Source organism: Bufo gargarizans, chromosome 1 (assembly GCF_014858855.1).
Source record: "Bufo gargarizans isolate SCDJY-AF-19 chromosome 1, ASM1485885v1, whole genome shotgun sequence".
In the NCBI taxonomy this organism is placed as follows: Eukaryota; Metazoa; Chordata; class Amphibia; order Anura; family Bufonidae; genus Bufo; species Bufo gargarizans.
The window spans coordinates 64,602,325-64,619,547 of NC_058080.1; the positions used below are offsets into that span (position 1 = coordinate 64,602,325).

At 42.9% G+C, this 17,223-nt stretch overlaps 1 protein-coding gene across 9 annotated transcripts in view; it reads left to right on the plus strand.

Annotated features, from left to right (window-relative positions):
- The window catches only part of ABLIM2 (actin binding LIM protein family member 2), a 196,031-nt gene that overhangs the window by 144,389 nt on the left and 34,419 nt on the right, over positions 1–17,223 (plus strand). For 5 of the 9 annotated variants that reach the window (XM_044295879.1, XM_044295878.1, XM_044295881.1 and 2 more), the window contains 2 exons: positions 3,762–3,866; positions 8,172–8,225. The exons of 2 other annotated variants lie outside the window; for them this stretch is intronic. In XM_044295879.1, the coding sequence (XP_044151814.1) occupies positions 3,762–3,866; positions 8,172–8,225 (159 nt within the window). The remainder of the gene's footprint in view (positions 1–3,761; positions 3,867–8,171; positions 8,226–17,223) is intronic. 2 more of the 9 variants (XM_044295880.1, XM_044295884.1) reach the window with 1 other exon arrangement.

The following is a 17,223-nucleotide window of genomic DNA, read 5'->3' on the forward strand; positions in this document are numbered from 1 at the left end:
CTGTAAGTGGCAGCATAGACATGTTTAAACTCTCATGGCCCCTGTCTAGTGGTTGGAATGGTTTAGTAGGGTAATATGTGCAGACAGGCTCCCTTTATCTTTGATGGGCACCCGGGGGTGTAAAAAATAATCATAAGGCACCATAGCGAAACTGGGAATGGAGCCCCAGTCAACCATGGCCACTTTCAGTTATGAGTTCAGAAAACCTTATGATTGGTTTTCCTAATGCCCTCACTAATGTCACAGAAGTGGGATGATGCACACAGTGATGTGATAATAGTGGGAAATGCAAACACTTGTGTGATAGTGGGATAATGAACACTGCTGTATAATTATGGTAGGACAATGCAGTCAATGATGTAATAATAGTGGGAGAATGCACACAGTGATGTCACAGTACAGGGATAATAAATACTGTGATGTCACAGTACAGGGATAATAAACACAGTGATGTCACAGTACAGGGATAATAAACACAGTGATGTCACAGTACAGGGATAATAAACACAGTGATGTCACAGTACAGAGATAACAAACACAGTGATGTCACAGTACAGAGATAACAAACACAGTGATGTTACAGTACAGGGATAATAAACACAGCAATGTCACAGCACAGGAATAATGCACACAGTAATGTCACAGCACAGGAATAATGCACACAGTAATGTCACGGCACAGGAATAATGCACACAGCGCTGTCACAGCACAGGAATAATGCACACAGCAATGTCACAGCACAGGAATAATGCACACAGCAAGGTTTACCATAGGAATCAATAGTAACTTTTAGCATGGGGACATATTCTGTTTTCTACGCCACCTTACATGCATTTCACCACTACCTGCACCTTTTGGGTGAAGATGGTCCCCCTTAGTTTTTGGGCCCCAGAGTAGCTTTATCCTGCTACCCTGATAGTTATGCCCATGATTGGGCACATGCCAAGAGATGCTGGGGAGGCATTCATGTAGATGACAAATAAACTGGTCTGGAGGACTGCAGACAGGAGACTAATTTGTCCCTGTGTACTAATTTGTAATCAGGGTGCTAGGAAAAAATGTCTATTGCCCCTGTTGTTAAGGTCTAGTAATGTAGCACGGATCCTGTATGTAAGAGCAGATTACCAAAGATGGTGGACAATGGGCCTCAAATCAGTTCCCTTTATCATTTGCGCTTAAATATTGTGTTACGTGGAGCTGCAGGTCAATAGCCAGGTAATCACAGCACTGAAATGGTACTATATCAGTTCTACCCAAATTTGCAAATAATCAAATTATTAACTATTCTGCCGTTTTCTGTCTACAGTTCTTATGCAGACCTATGTGTCTCCATGGTAACACACAGTCCCTGCCATCATGCCCGATTTGTATCCAATTTCTTGTACAAACCGGATTCCCAAAAAGTTGGGACACTATACAAATCGTGAATAAAAACTGAATGCAATGATGTGGAGGTGCCAACTTCTAATATTTTATTCAGAATAGAACATAAATCACGGAACAAAAGTTTAAACTGAGAAAATGTACCATTTTAAGGCAAAAATATGTTGAATCAGAATTTCATGGTGTCAACAAATCCCCAAAAAGTTGGGACAAGGCCATTTTCACCACTGTGTGGCATCTCCCCTTCTTCTTACAACACTCAACAGACGTCTGGGGACGAGGAGACCAGTTTCTCAAGTTTAGAAATAGGAATGCTCTCCCATTCTTGTCTAATACAGGCCTCTAACTGTTCAATCGTCTTGGGCCTTCTTTGTTGCTCCTTCCTCTTTATAATGCGCCAAATGTTCTCTATAGGTGAAAGATCTGGACTGCAGACTGGCCATTTCAGTACCCGGATCCTTCTCCTACGCAGCCATGATGTTGTGATTGATGCAGAATGTGGTCTGGCATTATCTTGTTGAAAAATGCAGGGTCTTCCCTGAAAGAGATGACGTCTGGATGGAAGCATATGTTGTTCTAGAACCTGAATATATGTTTCTGCATTGATGGTGCCTTTCCAGACATGCAAGCTGCCCATGCCACACGCACTCATGCAACCCCATACCATCAGAGATGCAGGCTTCTGAACGGAGCGTTGATAACAACTTGGGTTGTCCTTGTCCCCTTTGGTCCGGATGACATGGCGTCCCAGATTTCCAAAAAGAACTTTGAATCGTGACTCGTCTGACCACAGAACAGTCTTCCATTTTGCCACACTCCATTTTAAATGATCCCTGGCCCAGTGAAAACGCCTGAGCTTGTGGATCTTGCTTAGAAATGGCTTCTTCTTTGCACTGTAGAGTTTCAGCTGGCAACGGCGGTGGATTGTGTTCACTGACAATGGTTTCTGGAAGTATTCCTGGGCCCATTCTGTGATTTCCTTTACAGTAGCATTCCTGTTTGTGGTGCAGTGTCATTTAAGGGCCCGGAGATCACGGGCATCCAGTATGGTTTTACGGCCTTGACCCTTACGCACAGAGATTGTTCCAGATTCTCTGAATCTTCGGATGATGTTATGCACAGTTGATGATGATAGATGCAAAGTATTTGCAATTTTTCGCTGGGTAACACCTTTCTGATATTGCTCCACTATCTTTCTGCGCAACATTGTGGGAATTGGTGATCCTCTACCCATCTTGGCTTCTGAGAGACACTGCCACTCTGAGAAGCTCTTTTAATACCCAATCATGTTGCCAATTGACCTAATTAGTGTTAATTGGTCTTCCAGCTCTTTGTTATGCTCAAATTTACTTTTTCCAGCCTCTTATTGCTACTTGTCCCAACTTTTTTGGGATTTGTTGACACCGTGAAAATTTGAATCAACGTATTTTTCCTTTAAAATGATACATTTACTCGGATTAAACGTTTGATCTGTCATCTACGTTCTATTACAAATAAAATATTGACATTTGCCATCTCCACATCATTGCATTCAGTTTTTATTCACAATTTGTTTAGTGTCCCAACTTTTTTGGAATCCGGTTTGTACCTTGCCAAAGGTAAGTTAATAAGAATAAGGGGGCAGATGGGGCTTTTACTGCAAGATCAGACTACACAGGGTTGGATTGTAGTCTGTTACCATAGAAACACATAGGCGCTGTAGACATGCATTTTGCTCTAAATTCACTGCATATCGTACAATATTTCGGCCAAATGTGGACCTTACCTTACTGTGATTGCTATATGATAATTGGAGTTTGGAGAAAAGCTTTCCCTTCTGATACGAGGCAATTGTGAACTTCCTAATAGGGGTTTTGCCTGATTCAGGGACCACGGGTAGGATTATCGGATAAACTTGTCCACACCATCCATAGGTCATAGCACTGATTCCCCGACCTGTATGCAGTGAGGGCAGTGAACAGAGGGGCATTCATCAATTCATGACATAAACAGCTAAATAAGTGGAAGGTCAGATGTTGGCCGCGACGTTCTACGTGCCCTTTTATTTAAGACAAGAGGTGGACACAAAATAAACATGAGATGTTCTAATCTATCTTCATACTTTTTCTCCCTTGAGGATCTACTCTTGGTGTTAGCAAAAAAACAAACAAAACCACAATGCAAAATGATCTAATAAAATCTAAAAATGTGTTATACAAAGAACCAAAGGGATTTTTTGGGGGTCGTTTGGTCCATATCCAGAAGCATAGTCCTTAGTCTGGAGAGTTTGTGTTTGTCTTCGGTTTCCATCCATTCTGTGTCGTGAAGAGAAGATCACCATGATTTCACCAGTTCTCGACCTTTGGTTTTATTTACTATTTTTGCTTTTCCCATTGGAGGCAGTGAAAGTGGCCGGAGCACTCCGAGCTTATCCATGTGCTCAGACACCAAATCTACGTCGTCGTCTTCTTATCAACAGGCGCCTAGACATTTCCATATCCCAGGTAGGCACGAACTCAGGTTTACCCTGTGATCACTAACCAGGAATTTCGGATCTGTGCACGGAACTTGATTAGAACATGTGAGAAGTTTATATCCAGGTTTTAAGATCCCCACTAGTGTTGAGCGAATCGAAGTCCACAAAGTGAACTTCGATCCGAATTTCAGGATTTAATTTGATTAGCCTTTAAGCCGAATTTCCTCGTGCTTCATGGTAGAGAATCGATTTAACCTGAAAAAGTGTAAAAAAACTAAAAAAATATCATACTAATCTGATCCATTTGCTCTCAAAGGGCCAGCCGCCATCTTGATTGAAGATCTCGGCCGAAATCCCATGCGCGATAACGTATGACATCACCATGGGATTTCGCGCCAGATCTTTAAAGGGATTCTGTCACCTCCCCTCAGCCAAAAAACGATTTAAAAGCAGCCATGCAGCACAGCTTACCTGGATTAAGCTGTGCTGTTTAATCTTGAAATCCGTCCAGCAGTTACTTTAAAAAACGACTTTGATCAATAAGGAAATGCGTCCTGAAGGTGCCCAGAGGGGCGTTTTTTTCTTCCTAGTGAGCCCAGTACCGCCCCTCTTTCAGTGCCCAGCCCGCCTTCCTTGTATTTTCTAACTGCCGCCCCCAGCCTGCCACAGCCTCTCCTGCCTCTCCTCCCCCTCCCTCACGCCGAACGAAGTCTCGCACAGGCGCAGTACCCACTGAGGGCTGCGCCTGTGCGATCATCAGGAGACTGAGGGCGGCAGCTTCATCTTCGTCACTGGGCATGCGCCGAGCCCAGTGACGTCCGATGCTCGCTCTTCCCTGCTGACTGAGGGAAGAGCGAGCATCGGACGTCACTGGGCTCGGCGCATGCCCAGTGACGAAGATGAAGCTGCCGCCCTCAGTCTCCTGATGATCGCACAGGCGCAGCCCTCAGTGGGTACTGCGCCTGTGCGAGACTTCGTTCGGCGTGAGGGAGGGGGAGGAGAGGCAGGAGAGGCTGTGGCAGGCTGGGGGCGGCAGTTAGAAAATACAAGGAAGGCGGGCTGGGCACTGAAAGAGGGGCGGTACTGGGCTCACTAGGAAGAAAAAAACGCCCCTCTGGGCACCTTCAGGACGCATTTCCTTATTGATCAAAGTCGTTTTTTAAAGTAACTGCTGGACGGATTTCAAGATTAAACAGCACAGCTTAATCCAGGTAAGCTGTGCTGCATGGCTGCTTTTAAATCGTTTTTTGGCTGAGGGGAGGTGACAGAATCCCTTTAAGCAAGATGGTGGGGGCCGCAAATGAATCAGGTAAGTATAATTTTTTAGATTTTTATAAAGATTTATTTTTATATGATTATTTTACACTATTTATATCAGATGCCACAATCAGTGATGAACGCGGCATCTGAGGGGTTACATGACAGGGGGGCAGTGCAATCGCCGCTCCCTGTCATTGCACCTACTACTTACAAAGAAATGCACTTCGTGGCAAAGTAATTTGTCACTAAGCAAATTTTTTTGTAGAACTTTTGAATTACTCGCTCATCACTATTCCTCACCAATCGCTGGAATGAGGGAACAGAAGTGCTCAGCTAAAGGGTGTACCGGCTTAATTCCCTCTGCACCGCCGAAGGCTGCACCAATTTTATGCTGCTTGCCGCGCGACAGACTAAAATCTACGCCCTCCTAGCCACTGTAGATTTCTGTCTTTGTTCACGCCAGTGTTTTTGCTGGCCTCACCTCCTTCCATCACGCCCCCTTTTCTCGCCACTTGAAAAAAGTGTCGAGAAGGGGTGAAAGTTGCAAATTTGGCCAGAAATATGGAGTGCAAACAAATTTTCAATGATTATGAATGATTATGTCCTATTCACAGCTTCTGCCCATCTCAGGGTGGAGACAAGCAATGCCGATGTTAGCTAAGAGCTTGTGCCTCTTCACGCCAGCGATCAGTGGGGACGGGGGGGGGGGGTGTAGCCTCTGGACCCCTACTGATGAAAACTTCAAACATGTCAAGTCGGATATTTGGTGAAACTATAGCGTTGATACTAAAACTAGTGCTTTTTTATTATTTCATTTTGTGTGTTTTTTGTGTTATTTTTATTGTTACTATTTTTGTTGTTTTTTCTATGCACATATACAAAGTTATATATATATTTTTTTTATTTCTTCCTTAATATGATCCTGTCTAGTTTAATAAAGCTATTATCAAAATACCTGTATTTGTAGAAGTCTGGAATGTATTTTTGTGTTTTGTTTTTTTCTTTCTAGAGCAAATTTAACATTGCATATACAGAATACTACTCAATACCTCTTGCACTTTTGCCTTTAAAGTTGTTGTTTTTTTTTTGAGAGTTTTTACTGATGACCTATCCTCTGGATAGGTCACCAGTATCTGATCGGTGGGGGTCCGACACTCCTGACCCCCACCGATCAGCTGTTTGAGAAGGCAGCGGCAGTTGCAGTAGCGCCATGGCCTTCTCTCAGCTTTCCCTAGGCCAGTGATGTCACCTTCATCAGTCACATGACCTGGGCACAGCTCAGCCCCATTGAAGAGAATGAGATACCAACACCTCCAATATACAAGGTACGGTGTTGTGCTTGGTGAGCTGAGAGAAGGCTGTGGAATTCACAGGAGCGCCGCTGCCTTCTCAAACAGTTGATGGGCGGGGGTCTTGGGTGTCGGACCCCCACCGATCACTAAAAACTCTCAAAAAACCCCTTTATCCTTTAAAGAGCATCTGTCCCCTCTCCTGTCACGTCTGTTTCAGTAGCTACCTGCATTCCACATGTAATAATTCTGGAGCATCTATTCTTATGGCTCTATGTTGTGCTCTTCCTCTATTATCCCTATTAGAAATGTATGAATTAATGACCAACAGTCTACAATAAAGGTCCAACTGGGTGTCATCAGTTGGGGGGGGTATCAGACTGAGCAGGGACACACCACCAACTGGTTACACCCAGCTGGACCTCATTCATAAACTTCAAGTAGAAAAAATAGAAGAATGGTACAACATAGCATCATAAGAATAGTTCCATAATAGTTATTTAGAACTAAAACAGACATGTCAGATGAGTTCTCGTTAAAACATGCAAATTTTTGTTCTGTGCTGGTTCATTTTCAATGTATCTTTATAGCGGTCAGAGCTGTGCTTTTTTTTATACAGAGCTCCAAACCCTCTGCTTAGGCACAGGTAAAATGTAATGCACATAGTCACCCCTTAGGGGCGGTTCCTGCATATTCCTAAGGTCGGGTACGGCCCCCGAGGATCTTGTCAGAGTCAAGCTATGGATAATTTGCCTACAGTTCATATACCCCGTATTTTATATATATATTTTATAAGACGCACTACGGATCTTCTCCATTGAACTGCAGTAGGGATTCCGATTTCTGATGGATTTGCCTAAAACCGTAGTTTAATAGGGCATCTGGTCTGGGGTCAGCAGAATGGACAGCCCCTTTAACCATATGTGATGTCTTTTGATAATAGCTTTCTTTTAAGATCTATTTAATCCTCTTGTGCTCTCTTTACTTCTCATGCTTGCTTCATGTACTAACATACTCCTATAGTGAATCTGTCTCTCACCGTCAGCGGGGGCGGCCATTTTGAAATATTAAAGGCAATGCAGCCTATCAATTCACTGGTAACCCATGACGTGTAATTGGAAATTCTGGAGCCACGTCATGGATTCCTGGTGAAATATTAACCAACCTTGTCCTATATATTCTTTGGGACCACAACATGACTGCCTGCGCTCTGTGGACTAGACGGGTGTACGTTAAAGGGGGCTCCATCTAAATCCAGCAGGGACTTTCATCAATTCCCACCTAGGGAGGGGGACGCTGGGCCATAACGACTCTGGAAAGCCACGTGACGTCCTCTGTGTTTGTGGCCCCCGTGACATGCATTGGGCATGTTTGCACATATCATGGGCCAAGTGGGACTTGGCTTTGGTCTGGTGCTGGCCACCAACTCTGCCCCTGCCCTTTATATGAGGAATTGGTGAGGGTCATTTATGATTTACATTTAGTGGATTTCCCCTTTAACACGAAAAACAAATGATGTCACGCTTCCTTTTCTTTAGTTAAAGGGATGGTTCCAGGTCAGAAGAAGGGTCTTTTTTTTTCCCCCAAAACCAGTGCCACTCTTGTCTGCGGGCTGTGTGTGGTATTGCAGGTTAGCTGTAATACCAGACATATCCCATACATGGGAGTGGCGCTGTTTCTGAGAATAGACCCTTTTCTCCAGTTCTGGACATTCCCTTTAAAGATATATGATTTGCAGGCCGTGACTTCTCATCCCTTTTATTCTTTCCTTTTCTCTCCTGTAGACACTGGAGTTAAAGATAACATCTATAGGAAACCCCCTATCTACAGACAGCATGGTACAGTTTTGCTTTCCGCTTGCTGCTACTTTTTGTCTTCTGCATGCAGACCAATCCCAGTCATTTACTAATCAGTCATAGAGATAGCCAACATATCCATCAGATATGAACATCATAGGGGGGCTCCACTCCGGACCCCCCACAAATCAACCTGACTGGACTACTGCTTATCCACAGGGGGAGTCGGACTAGATACCGTCAGCCGAATTAATGCATAGCTGATAGTACCTTGTGTGTGCACTGGTGTCTGTACTGGGAACTTTAACTCGTATCCTCTTAACAACCAGAGTATTTTTGTCCTCAGTAAGCAGACGCCCTTAGCACATGTGAAGGGTTAATGGTTCTCACTATTTTATTTACTGTTCTGTCCATTACTTTTTCATATTTGTGTGATATGTAGGGTGTTTCTATGCTTTTATTGCAATATTTTTCCTTCTTGCTTATCAGCAGCCTCAGGTTGTTACAATACAATGAGATAGATAGATAGATAGATAGATAGATAGATAGATAGATAGATAGATAGATAGATAGATAGATAATAGTTAGATAATAGATAGATAATAGATAGATATGAGATAGATAGATATTAGATAGATAGATAGATAATAGATAGATAGATAGATAGATAGATAGATATTAGATAGATAGATAGATAGATAGATAGATAATAGATAGATATGAGATAGATAGATATTGGATAGAGAAAAGATAGATATTGGATAGATAGAAAGATAGAAAGATAGATAGATAGATAGATAGATAGATAGATAGATAGATAGATAGATAGATATTAGATAGATATATAGATAGATAGATAGATAGATATTAGATAGATAGATAGATAGATATTAGATAGATAGATAGATAGATAGATAATACATATGAGATAGATATTGGATCGATAGAAGGATAGATAATAGATAGATAGATAGATAGATAGATAGATAGATAGATAGCTAGATGATAGATATTGGATAGAGAAAAGATAGATAGATAGACAGATAGATAGGAGATAGATGATAGATATTGGATAGATAGATAGATAGATACATACATAGATATGAGATAGAATAAACACAAAATATATATTAAATGGCTAGGAACTAAAACATATTGCTGCCCTCTGCTGGTGGGATTGAATTTCATTTTATACTTCTGTACCCTATAGTTTAAAAGCTATAAAAAATGTCTTCCACAAAACCGCTATGGTTTGTTAGGTGTTTTTTATTTTTTTGCCTGTTTTAAGCTACTTTCACACTAGGGTTTTTCCTGGATCTGTCATGGATCAGCATAAATGCTTTGGTTACTGATAATACAATCGTCTGCATCCATTATGAACGGATCCGGATGTATTCTCTTTAACATAGCCAAGACGGATCCGTCATGAAAGTCAATGGGCGACGGATCCGTTTTCCATTGTGTCACATAGTGTCAGAGAAAACGGATCCGTCTCAATTGATCCATTTTTCTCCACATCCCATGACGGAAAGAAGACTGCAGCATGGTGCGGTTTGCTCTCCGGTATGAGAACGCAGCCAAATGGAACGGAATGTATTCTATTGCACTCCATTCTATTCAGTTACATTTTGTCCCCATTGACAATGAATGGGGACAAAACGGAAGCATTTTTTTTCCCTGTATTGAGACCCTATGACGGATCTAAATACCAGAAAATATTAACGCTAGTGTGAAAGTAGCCAGAGCTTTTCAATTTAGCTTTTGACCCTTCCCTATTGCTCTGTATGGTTCTTGGATTGCCAAACATACTTGTCATCATCATATTTAGGTAAAGTTAAAGATATATCTACTTATCTGTTTTTTTTTTTTATGCTTTGTGTTTTTTTTTTTACATATTTCTCCCAAAGAAGTTGTACTATACTCCTGAGGATAACCTCTTAAAGTGAAACTAGAAGACAGACCCAGGTTTTGGAATATATTATAGACCTGCATGGCAATCCTCCACAGCTCCATCAGTGCTGGATCTGTCACCAGGAAGCCCTGATTGGCACTGGTCACATTGGGTCTCGTCATATTCCTCGTGATATTGGCTGCAGTGCTTCCATAATTCTGGTGCACAATCTATAACAGAGCCCCCCTACTATTACGCATCATTTATAGTACTTTTTATATAAAGCAGAGGGATCTGTTTGCTTCTTCTGACCCAAGGGTCCTTGGATGACTGTAGTCTCTCTCGACAGACCCAACCATGCAGTCCTTTCAGTCTTTTCTGAATGATTTCGATCAATGGGATCTACTAAAAAGGGAGTTTGAATTTTTGGGTGAAAAATTACATTGTTTTATTTGCAGAAATTGATTTTCTACACAAATTTTTCACAAACCTGTGGAGGTTTACCTGCAATCTTAATTCCCTTATAAAAACAGCATCAACTAGAGAGAACGTGTGACTTTGAGAGCAGTAGATCTTAGTAGGAACTGATTTTCCTTGCGGAGATCCAGCCAGTGTAGGGAGTCCTACAGGCAGTGCTTCCTGGGAAAAAAGTATGCAAATTAGAAGGAAGAAAACCGTCTCTCTAGTGCCATCTACCAATTTGCTAGTTTGTTACAGCTAGGCAGGTATACCTGAGTTAGTCTGTCAATGATCGTCAAAAGATCTGTAATTACCTTATAATAGCAGCTTTCATTAATGTCCCAGTCCCTTTCCACTGCTCCCTTAAAAGACCATTGCTATGGCTTGTCTGTCTCTGGCTAGGAAGACAGAGGGGCGGTCCTTCACGCTGCATGCCTGCATTAGGCTTCAGAGTGAGGAGGCGTGTCACTCAGCAATCCAATCTGATTGGCTGGCAGGGAGCTGCTGGCTACAGTAAGTTTGTATATGAAGTAAGGGTATGCAGTTTTGGCCTCAGAGAACTGGCAGAGGAGCGATCTTGAGAAGATCCTCATAATGTAGGATTTAAAACAGCTGTAACTAAGGGGAAAACTCAAGGAACACAGTGTTAAGTGAAGAAACTAACGATTGCTTTATACATAATGCTGCAGCAGTAACATATGCTAAAATAGATTTTTTTTTTTATGAAAATATAACAGTTATCCTTTAAATAGAAGATTCATACTTACCTGCCCCTTGCCGCTCCAGTCCACCACACTGTCTCTGCTGTGTCCATCTTCTTGCCCTTGCACTGTTTACTTCTGGTGGTACGTGAGCATTGTCACATGCACAGCTCCAACCAATGACAGGCTTCAGCTTTAACATGCTAATTGTGGTTACATCACCACTGAAGCCAGTGATTGGCTGGAGCGGTACATGTGACCATTCACCACCAGATGTAAACAGTGTGGGGACCAGAAGATGGAGATAACAGAAGATCGGAATGGCGTGAAGCAGGGGGAGGCCACGGGAACTTGATAAAAAATCATTACCGGAAAGCCCCTTTAAATAGGTAAGTCTATAGATTTGCATACTTTTTCCCAGTAAGCTGGAAAACCTCTTTTAAGGGGTTGTCCAGGTTCAGAGCTGAACCCGGACATTCCCAGAATTTCACCCAGGCAGCCCCCCCCTGATATTAGCATCGGACCATTTCATTGCTGGATCATGCAGGGCAAGGGCTTTTTTATTTCCAATAACACACTGCTAGGCGGAGGCTTCTGCCCAGCTTTAGCGGTGCCCTAGCCATTTTACAGACTAGGGCAGCGCTAAAGCCCGCCCATCAGTGCCGGTCACGTCACTGGGCTTACGGCTGGGCGGAAGCCTCCACCTGCCAGATCTACGGAGAGCCTGGTACGTCACTGGATCTCCTGAAAATGTCTTTGCCCTGCGCGATTCAGCCCAGGTCAAAGGAGAGCATCGGAGCATGAAATGCTCCAATGCTCATCTTAGTGGGGCTGCCTGGGTGAAAAAATGGGTATGTTCGGGTTCAGCGCTGAACCCAGACAAGCCCTTTAAGTATAGTATTAGTGTTTTTTTCTGGGTCAGTGATTATATTTAAAAACGGGATCAAAATGACTTCAAGTAACAAGCAATCATTCCTGACCTCCTTCCTGACACTGCTTTTTCTCCACTGCTCTGGTACCACTACACTTCCACTTTTCAGGTTCAATACAAAATGACTTGAACTGCCCAATCTGCCGCAGCAATGACCAACTTCACCATGTGAAAAGTCCAAGCTATTTATTTCCTATGCGTCATGCCCGAGGGCGTGGAGAGGAGTAGGAACCGGAGCAGTGGGGAAACCGCAGCGGCAGAGGATTGGTAAGGTCATCTACCAGCAGAGACTACCTCTCTAGTGCCACCTCTAGGTAGCCAGTCACAATGCAGGTCACGGATGAGTCTATATACAAGGTCATAGCTCTCGTCATTCCTGTTTTTCTCATTAGCTTCGTCCATGAACTGCACACACCACATGTGAAATGCACCATTGAGCTCTGCAGGGAAATTCAAAGATGTTTATGGAGAGTATGAAATCTTCTGTTTTCCAGAAGACACATTTGCTGATCGGTGTGGGTGTTTGCCAGTAAAAGCTGCTTTTAGTTATCTCTACGTGTAAAACAAGTAGACGCTCGTGAATCATCGACTGCCTAATAGAGAACAATGTGACAACGGAGGGCTGACTCATGTGCCCGGTTCCAGATTCACCTATGTAGTTCTGTAGAGGAGGGTGCACCTATACACCCCTCAGTGGTTTACTGGGATTTATATCCTGGTGATCTCTTCTATTTGGAATTGGCAGAGGGCAGCTCCATATATAGTAGATTTAGGTGCCTGAACCTGCATGTACAGCAATTCCCTAATATACCACTATTTTATAGCATAATAGAACAGACAGAATTTTAGGCCAGAATTGTGATGCAATTTTGGCACAAAATATTGCATCTTAGGTCATGCCCACTTTCCAACAAAGCCACGCCCTGTTTTGAGCTAGACTTAGAAACTTTCTCTAAACCTAGATACGCCAACACCATTTTTTGGTGCAGTTTACTCTAAAATCTAGGTGCACTCACATTAGTAAACGTGGGTCTGTGTCATTAGTGTCTTTCAGAATACAGGCTGCCAGGGTTCCCGGTACTGATGGCTTTGGAAGGAAGTGGAAGAAAATTAGATTTTTTGTTTGGTGTGCTGCTCCTCATCAGAACCCAATTATGAGTACAATAATGGGGAATGGCTATATTGGCAATAGTTGGATCATCAAACCCAAATCATCTTTAAAGGGGTTTTCCTGGAGTTTAATATTGATAGCCTATCCTCAGGATCACCCATATTGACACCCATCATCCCCAACAATCGCACCTCTTTAAACAGGGACTGAGCTGCACCTAGGCCATGTGACAAATAAATGTGATGTCACTGGTCTAGTACAAGGCAGGAGCGTTCAACCAAACACTGCAGCCTCTTCAAAAAGCTGATGAGCGGGGGTGCCAGGAGTCACACCCCCACCGATCAAATATTGATGACCTGTCCTAAGGATAGGCCAGTGGTCAGCAACCTGCGGCTCTAGAGCCACATGCGGCTCTTTAGCCCCCTGATATTGGCTCTTCCAGGTGCGGGCTCACATGTACAGTGCGATAGCATTTTCGTTGCCCGTAGCAAAAATAGGTAGGAGGGTGAAGACCAGGAAGCGGTGAAGGGTCTGTACTCACCGCTTCCTGGTCCTCGGTTGTAGGCTGTGCAGGGCTGTGCACAGTGTGAGGCGCTCTGTGACGTCACTCTGTGCACGCCAGTTCACAGCACAGCCGACAGCAGGAGGAACACAGAGCGCGGGTGGTGAGGAGCAGCGGAATCCAGGAGCCGGAGAGGTAAGTGCTTTTTTATTTTATGAAACTTGGGCTGATCTGAGGCAATGAGGTGATGAGAATCATAATGGGGGATATGAAAGGCATCATGGATGATGAGAGGCATCATGGATGATAATGGTGACGATGAGAGGCATCATGGTTGATAAAGGGGATGATGAGAGGCATGGGGCTCTTATCTGAGGTCTTATTGAGGGGGTCATTTACTTTGGGGTCTGAGCTGACATCTGATCTCAGGGAGGTCTTATTAACATTGAGGTTCTGCTTAAGTGCTTGAGGCATAAGGTCACTGACTTTTTGAATGTTCGTATTGCGCTTCAAACAATACCTTCATGGGAATAGGGGTTCTAAGTTAGTCTCCAACCTTATTAAGAACCAAAGAAATAAATCCTTTATTCAAGCCATCAAATCAGCCTCAGGCCCCCGACTTATTAATACTACAGCGATAGCTCAGGAGTTTTGCTCCTTTTATTCAAATCTGTATAACCTCCCAATACCCATCACCAGCCAGCAAATCGAGACACGCACGTCGGAGTTCCTTAGCTCTATTAACATCCCAAGAATTTCTGAGGTCGATATACATCAGCTGCTTCAACCGTTTACAACGGAAGAGGTAGAAAAGGTTCTAATGTCTATCCCTTCAGGCAGGAGTCCCGGACCTGACGGTTTTCCAAGCTCATATTACAAAAAGTATAAAGATATTTTAGTCCCACATTTTGTCACGGCATGCAATCTCCTCCTTACAGGTGGCTCTCTGACCCCACAAGCCTAGGAAGTGCACATAATGATTATCCATAAAGAAGGGAAGGATAAGGAAGCATGTGGAAGTTACAGGCCGATTTCACTGCTGAACACCGATTTGAAGTGGTGGGCTAAACTGCTTAACAGCAGGATGTCAGGGTTGCTCCCTGGGCTTGTGGGTGAAGAACAGGTAGGTTTCGTTGCAGGTAGAGAGGGTAGGCATAATATCAGTAGAGTCATACATGCGATCACCCACGCCATCAAATCTAAGTCCCCTCTTGTACTCCTGGGCACAGATGCGGAGAAGGCGTTCGATAGGGTTAGCTGGGCCTATATGGAGAAAGTACTACAAGCCTTTGGCTTCCCTGAAGGCCTCATCAGAGCTATCTATACTCTATACTCTGCACCATCTGCGAGAGTACTAGTCAACGGCACCCTATCGAACGCCTTCCAAATTAGAAACGGTACTCGTCAAGGATGCCCATTATCCCCCACCTTGTTTGTACTCACCCTAGAGACGCTTCTTCTTAAGTTCCGCCAATCCCCCACGATCAAAGGAGTGAAACTAGGCAGATTTACTGCTCCTGATGATTTACTGCTCCTGTTGTCAAATCCTGAAGAGGCTTTGCTGGAGGTTATGCAGATTTTCGACACTTTTGGGGTTATCTCAAATTTTAAGATAAATTTCGATAAGTCGAAGGCCCTTGGCGTTTCCCTCCCAGCTGTCCTGCGTACTAAGGTCAAAGCCCTCACACCATTCAAGTGGCCCACACAAGCAATAAAATATTTGGGGGTGACGATCTCGATGGACCCCAAGTTGTTGTTTAGTCTTAATTTCCCCCCCGCTACTCTCCAAAGTCACCTCTATTCTCTCTAAGAGCAGCTCTCCTTTCCTAACCTGGCTAGGCAGGAAAAATTTCCTCACCACCTACATCCTGCCGCTGATAATGTACACCTTGAGAGCCCTACCCATATCGGTACCTGTTAGTTTCATTAATAAACTACAATCCATCATGAGCAGTTATCTGTGGGATAAGAAGCGCACTAGAATGTCCTTTCGCCTTCTTTCCCGAAGAAAGAAACATGGGGGTATCTCCCTCCCTGACCTATCAACCTATATACAGGCTATTAGTTTGGAAAGGTGGCTTAAACTGGCCAGACAAGAGACATTCTGTATGCATGTAGATTTAGAATTGGCCCTGTTGGGTAAGGAATTGTTCCATAGGTTATGGACACCTGAGAGGACAGGAGAAGGGACCAAAGTAGATAGCGTACTCACCAGAGGAATGCTGCATATTTGTCATAAGTCTTTGGTCTTAACATCTGCTCAGGACAAGATTTCTCCCTTAGCTCCTATCTCAGTTATCCCCAGTAAATCTCCATCAGACATTTGGCTATCAATGTCACATCACAGATTAGGAGATTTGAAAGGGTTACAGATCACTTCCGACTTCTATACTGCCCTCTCGGGTGTACCTGCCCTTGGTAAAGATTTCATTCAAAGAAATGACTTTGAGAATGCTTGTAGGCAGTTTATGATTTCCAAATTTACCCCTCTCCCTGATCCATCATGGTTGGAGAATTATGTTCTGCTGCCAAATTTACCTCATAAATGCACCACCCTCATTTATAGGCAGATTCTAAGTGAGAGCTATTCTAGCGTACCGCCCTGGGTTGCTGAGTGGGGAAAAGAACTCCACCTTGAATTTAGTGACACTGACAGTAAATGGATTCAGAAATCTTCGCACGGCTTTTCCAAGTGCATAAAAATTCAAGAAAACTCTGTTAAGACAGCGTTGCGTTGGTACAGAACCCCCGAGTTCCTTTTTTTCAAATTTCAAAAGAGATTTCAAACATTGAGGTTCTGATTAGTGGTCTGACCTGAGGTGTAATTAAAAATATTTTTTTCCATATTGTCCTCCTCTAAAACCTATGTGCGTCTTATAGGGTAAAACGTTGTGGAGTGAAAGAAGATGTAGTGTCGAGGATTGAGAAAGGTATGTTCAGATGGTTAGGAATACCCTTATGAAGTAAATAACAATGCACCTTACTATATATTTGAAGTTTAAAAAATTTGGCTCTCAAAAAAATAAAAATCGCTGTTTTGTCAATATTTGGCTCATTTTACTAATAAGGTTGCCCACCACTGGGATAGGCCATCAATATTAAACTCTCGGAAAACCCTAATTTTAGTGAAACTATGAACAAAAATTTGTGTACCCATACTTATCCATACTATTTTAAAGGGAATGTCTCATCAGAAAATGACTGATTGTTGAAAACATATTTTTAAATAATTTTTGATCATGTTATTTTTAATTTTCTATGTCAATATCTACAGTACAGACCAAAAGTTTGGACACACCTTCTCATTCAAAGAGTTTTCTTTATTTTCATGACTATGAAAATTATAGATTCACACTGAAGGCATCAAAACTATGAATTAACACATGTGGAATTATATACATAACAAAAAAGTGTGAAACAACTGAAAATATGTCATATTCTAGGT